The following is a 6,243-nucleotide window of genomic DNA, read 5'->3' as shown; positions in this document are numbered from 1 at the left end:
ATGCCACGAAGAATTGAGGCAGTTCTGAAGGCAAAAGGGGGTCCAACCCGTTACTAGCGTGGTGTACCTAATAAAGTGGCCGGTGAGTGTAGATACAAGAAGAAAGGCTTTCAGAAACAAAAGGTCAGGAATTTCTGACATAATATCCAACAAAAGCTCATTTTCTAAGAGTTCACAGGAAGAGATGACAAAGAGTTGTTCACAGAGTGTAACTGATACTAGAACAATCAGTGTTGACATTCTTGAAAAAAGAAACAATGCTCTAAAAAAACTTTTACGAGAGTTCCGGTCATAAAAATCTGTACCAAAATCCTTGGTTCTGGTGTTGATTCTAGGGAGTTCAATCAAAGGCAACTGGACTTTAGATATTTTAAAACACTTAAAAATTAAACTTCTTTAAAAACAAAAAAACTAAAAGAGAATTAAGAAACATTACAGTTCCTCACCATGAAGACAGGAAGGTGGAGTGAGCAGGTGTGTAGGAGGCTCAATTACTCATTTACAATATCACTCAAGTATAAATATTACTGGTATGAGGAAAAATACTATTCAAAAAGCAAACTCAGCTGCCCTTTATTGATTCAGAGCAGGCAGAAAAAATATTAAATAGTTTCTTCAGCAGCAGGCATGTGAAAACAGTTGTAAATATGCTGAACAGAATAAAAGACAGTTATTAAGTTGTGAATACAGTAGGGTCTCATCGCCCTCATGACTGATGGATGGATGGAAATCCAGAGCTTCTTCAGGTTTATCAAAAAGAAAAAATAAGTAGGTCCTCAGGATGGGTTCTTCTTTAGGGAAACATTTTGTCTCTCCTCCAAGAGACTTCTTCAGTCTGATGACAAACAGGTTAGTCACATGCAAAAGAGGGCCATCGCCTAACAATAGGCTTGATTAGTGTGTGACTAACCTGTTTGTCCATGTGGAGGCAGGGCTTATAAGGCTGAGTTCACCTGAAACTCATCAAGGGTTCTTCTCTAATGAAACGTTTTGTCTCTCCTCCAAGAGACTTCTTCAGTATGAGAGTTTCAGGCAAAATTCAGGCTTTTAAGCACTGCCTCCATGTGACTGATACTCAAATCACATGGCTATCGTTGACACCTAATTAACACCTATTGCTAACAGGGGGTGGAGTGATACTGGCAATAGCCGCGCTGTAGGAGGGGGAAACTGAAAACGGAGGCCCCCACCTCTGTTTAATGATGGACGGTCTTTCTTCACAAAAATGGCTTCTTTTACTCCTCTCTCAAACCAACGTTCCTCTCTATCAAGAATGAGAACATTCTCATCTCTGAAAGAGTGACCGCTGGCCTGTAAATGAGTGAAAACTGCAGAGTTCTGGCCATTAGATGTAGCTCGTCTGTGTTGGGACATTCTTTTGAACAGTGGCTGCTTTGTTTCCCCGATGTATAACTGGTCGCAGTCCTCCTGGCACTTAACAGCATATACAACATTGCTCTGTTTGTGCCGGGGCACCGGATCTTTGGGGTGAACCAGCCTTTGCCGTAATGTGTTTTGTTAAAGGAAAAGGACTGAGGAGTAGTTTGAGGCTGATTAATCCCTCTTACTAAAACCTCTCAAACCAAGAGTAGCCATGTTTACATCATGTGCAAAATTCTTTGATCGGATTGAAATGTACTCAGATTAAATAATCGGAATGTATCGTTTACATGGGCACAATCCGATCATGACGAGTTTGCATGCACCGGGCTTTTATTCTGAATAGAAGCTCTGACATGAACAGTTGCTAACTTTCCCTTTAAAAAAGAAAAAGAAAAAAGTGTTACTTTCGTCATGAACATAAAAAAACAGCTTCTGAGCTTAGAATGGACCTGCGACAGGTTTTAATAATGGTGGAGACGTTACTGCACTCCCTGGTTCAGCTGCTGGTGTCACACAGATTTATTTATCTTTTTCCTTATTTTTTTTTGTGAAGCAGCGCAGGCTGTGTGTCTTCCTTCTTTATTGAATGAGAAAACGGGAGGAAAAGTTCTGTGCTGCTGGAAACTACAGCGCTGCTGTCCCTCCCTCTATGTAGGGGCGGCTGTGGCGGAGTGGTTAGGGGAGTCGTCCTGGAACCAGAAGGTCACTGGTTCAATCCCCCGTCCAGCCGTCTCAGTCGTTATGTCCTTGGGCAAGACACTTCACCCACCTTGCCTACTGATGGCGGTCAGAGGGTCCGGTGGCGCCGATGCATGGCAGCCCCACCTCTGTCAGTGTGCCCCAGGGCAGCTGTGGCTACAGTGTAGTTTGCCATCATCAGTGTGTGAATGTGAGTGTGAATGGGTGAATGTCTGTTACTGTAAAGCGCTTTGGGGTCCGGAGGGACTTGAAAAGCGCTCTATAAGTTCAGTACCATTTACCATTTTACCATTCTATAAAAGAGCAGAAACCGGTGGATGAAAGTCAGCAGACATGCGCAGTCAGGTCAGTTTTCCACAATTGGAATGAAATGATCAGATTAAGTGTTTGCATGCACGCTGTTCAGATTATCAATCAGCATAAACCACCTCTTCTCATTCCGATTACAAATTCATTCGGATCGAGCTGAATCGGGTCAGAATAAACCGAATGGGGTGTTTACATGATGCATTGTTATTCCGAATGGCCATTTAATCCGATTACTTATGTCTATGTAAACGTAGCTACTGTGACTGAGAGTCTTCGTCACGAAAGATCACACATATAATCATCAGCTAAAAGCAGCTTCTTCTAAAAACATTCAGCTTCCACAGCAGAGGAGAGGCACAGTGATGAGGAAGGTTTTACAAGAAGAAAACAAACTCTGCAGGGCTTCTTAGCAAGAACATCTCTGTAGCCTTTTGACCTAAAGTGTGGTATGGATAAGCGAGACAAACGTCCATACTGCCCAGCCACAAAATAACACCCCCCTTATAAGCTCCATAATCCCTTAAATCTGCCAATAAAAAAGCACCCTTTAAATAAAAAGACTGGTTACTGATTGTAAACATGAGAATAAACAAGAAAAATCAAACTTCTGTTATTGTTTTTCTCATGTTCTGCCCACCTCCCACCCCTATTCTTTGTTATTCAGTCAAATAAACCTCTGTTTTCAACTCATAGCTGCAGCTGCAGAGAGAGATCTGACTGAAGCCCCAACCCCGCCCCCAGCCACGAGGACAGATGTGACAAACACCAGCTCAACTCTGATCAAGAACTGCACAGATCCAAAAACACACAACACTCACAGCATTTATACTGAAACACATTCACAGGTTCATTCAGCCATCTGGTTTCACCACTGGTCCCTTATTCCTGGAGTCAAAAACACTTTCACGAGGTGGAGTAAGTGGTGGCAGTGTCTTATTATTATTAATATAATAACTAATACATTTATTAAAATCATGAGAACCCAAATTTAACGGATCCAATCTCTGCTGTTTGCAGACGATGTGGTCCTGTTCGTGTCATTGTGGTGTGATCTTCAGCTCTCATTGGAGTGGTTCACAGCTGAGATGAGGATCAGCACCAGAAGACAGGGAAGTGGTTCAGACATGTGTGACTGGGAGGAGACCCAGGACGCTAGAGAGAAGAGGTTTCATGACTGGCCTAGAAAAGCCTCTGAATCCTCCCAGAAGAGCTGGAAGAGGTGGTTGTGGAAAGAGAGGTGTGGACCTCCCTGCTCTAGCTGCTGCCCCCGAGACCTGACTCTGAAACAAGAGTTAGATAACGGATGGGTGGATGGATGGCTTTACTACACTAGCTTTAATTAAGGTTAAATGATGAAGACTTATGAGATTGTAGTAGTGCTGGGCGGTATACCGTTTTGTACCGAAAACCGGGTTTTATTTTTGTTATGATATGACTTTTCTGAAAACCGGTGTAAATAGCCTGAACAAGTGCGGAACGTTTCTTCGTGGCTGCCAGTGAACTGTTTCCCTGGGGACACGTTTCCTTGCAGCACCGCTAAGTGCATTAGCATGCTAACATTACTGTTGGAACAACTGGCGGCGGGTGGTGTGTTTCAGCTGCTTATGTGGTCTTACGTTAAAAAAACATCCCGTTTTCACCATCGCTGAATGGTAAACACCGCTTCAGTAACGTGCACGGTTAGATTAAACGCGCTACGTTATAATGGAGACGTTATTGCATGGAGACGTGCTTCTATTTGAAAAGCCCGGGGGGGAAGTAGCTTTGTAGTGTAGCGGAGTTGACTGGTGTGCAAGGTGAGTCGTCCTTTTGAGTTTTATTAACACGTAACGATAGACTTGATGATTTTTTCTCAACCCTTCACGATCGGACCAAAATGCATGATTACTGTCTACAACCAGGCAAAGAAGAAAAGACGTACAAGAGGAGGGAAACAGTGATACAGAGGTACAGTAAAAGAAAAAAGTCAATAAGCAAAGTTTGTACATTTTATTATCAGCTGAGCTGTGAGGAAAAAAATACCGTCAAATACTGTGAAACCGGTGTAATTGTTGAAAATACGTGATATAAAATTTGGGTCATACCGCCCAGCTCTAAAGTGCAGTAGCAAACCCAGAGACACACCAGGTTATATTTCTGCTGAAATTATTGACTGCTGTTTAAAACAAGAGAACCACTGAGCTCTACCTCTTCATCATCGCTGGCAGAATCCTGGTAGTCAGGCTCAGACGTGTCCTGCAACCTCTGGTACTCTGCAGTCTCTCCCATCGTGGGGCTGCAGCAGCCGGCTGGTCCCTGCCCAGGGGCTACGTGTCCTCAAAGACCTCGAACAGAAACTCCTCCACTCAGAGAGCTGTCCACAGCTTCAACCAGCCAGTCAGCTCGCTACAAACTCCATGATGTCATCAGCAGGATGAGCACAGCCCGGTGCAAACAAAGTCACCTCAGATCCTTCAATGCATCAAAGTTCAGATTATAATTCAACGACACTGATAGATCATCTCATCCAGCGATTCCAACTTCATTATTTTGGTCAAGTCAGCTCCTCATTGTCCTTTTATGACTCTTTGTTCCACTCTATGGAAACCCAGGTGTTCTCAGTGCAGCCTTTAGAAATTAATTCCTCCTACAGGCTGCAGACAACAATGATCCAGGCTCAGTTCTTCTAGCTGTAAACTGGCAGGAGAGGCTCCCCTTCAGGAGAACTGTAAAAGATAATCAGGAGCTTTTATTGTCAGGATGAATCTGCGAAATCAAACTGATTATTCCAAGTTTATTTCCTCTCCTATGGATAAAATATTTCCCTCCGTCGTTGTCCAGAGGTGCTGCAGTCGAGGTGTGGCCCAGAGCGTGACGAATCCAGCAGATGACTTTTTTAATCGTCTCAAATCTTCACCTCCAGTCTGGCTCTGTTGCTCACCTCTGCTGTCACCACCTTCCTCTCTGCCCGTCCATCCTGTCTTGGTGCTGACGCATGCTCTTCACATCCACAGATACTCCTCTGAGTCTCCCTCCCTCGTTACTAATTCCAGGCCACAGGCATCACTCCGGTCAGCGTAAATCCTCTTACCCTTCCATGGAGCAATATCACAGCTGAAAGAGGGGGTTGCCTTTTATTTTGCACCTGTGTTAATTTAGTCCTCTTCTTTGTACGGTTGTTTTTATCTCCACTGCGGCTGACAGCTCAGCTCTGAACGTGACGGCTGAAGTCTGAAAATCCGCTGGGTTTTTCAAACAGCTTCATCCTGAACGGTCTAACTAAAAGCACGGTTGTTGCTTAATCCCATGATGTTATTGTCATTGTTTCCCCCGCCTCTTCTCCTTTTTATTCTATCAGCCTCTAACCTGCTTTCCGGCCACTCTTTTTTTTTCCATTTCAGCTGCAGCTCAATGATTTGGTGAGTGGCCGCCTCCTCTGTGGCAGCATCCACCAATCCCTCCTCCTCCTCCTCCTCCCCACCTCAGTGTCCTGCGGTCACAGTGATCCTGTCACAGAGGGGAGCCAATGATGGCGAAGCATGCCAACAACAGGAGAGGGTGGTGGGGATGAGAGCGAGAGGCGGGGGGAGTCCTGAAGAGGAGAGTTAATCTTTCCTCTGAAAAACACAGCCATGCAGCTTTGTGTGTGTGTGTGTGTGTGTGTGTGTGTGTGTGTGTGTGTGTGTGTGTGTATACAGTATGTGTGTGTATATGTGCATCAAAAGCACCTCTCTACACTAGAGGGGGAGGGGGGTTGACATCCAGGCCATCTGGATCTTTAATAAATGGACATCTGGATAAAGAGGAAAATAGCATAAAAAAGTGTGTGTGTGTGTGTGTGTGTGTGTGTGTGTGTGTGTGTGTGTGTGTGTG

General features: G+C 44.4%; 1 protein-coding gene across 8 annotated transcripts in view; it reads right to left on the bottom strand.

The window, feature by feature from the left end:
• Positions 1 to 6,243, bottom strand: part of tnk2b (tyrosine kinase, non-receptor, 2b) — a 78,980-nt gene that overhangs the window by 37,213 nt on the left and 35,524 nt on the right. For 6 of the 8 annotated variants that reach the window (XM_014014091.1, XM_014014092.1, XM_014014094.1 and 3 more), the window contains exon 1: positions 4,579 to 5,805. The exons of the other annotated variants lie outside the window; for them this stretch is intronic. In XM_014014091.1, the coding sequence (XP_013869545.1) occupies positions 4,579 to 4,659 (81 nt within the window). In that variant the 5' untranslated portion in view covers positions 4,660 to 5,805. Of the gene's footprint in view, positions 1 to 4,578; positions 5,806 to 6,243 lie in introns of those variants that run through there. 8 annotated transcript variants of the gene reach the window in all.

This window comes from Austrofundulus limnaeus, unplaced genomic scaffold (assembly GCF_001266775.1).
Source record: "Austrofundulus limnaeus strain Quisiro unplaced genomic scaffold, Austrofundulus_limnaeus-1.0 Scaffold110, whole genome shotgun sequence".
Lineage (NCBI taxonomy): Eukaryota > Metazoa > Chordata > Actinopteri > Cyprinodontiformes > Rivulidae > Austrofundulus > Austrofundulus limnaeus.
The sequence above is the reverse complement of the archived record's forward strand: the minus strand, read 5'-3'. Positions and strand labels throughout refer to the sequence as shown.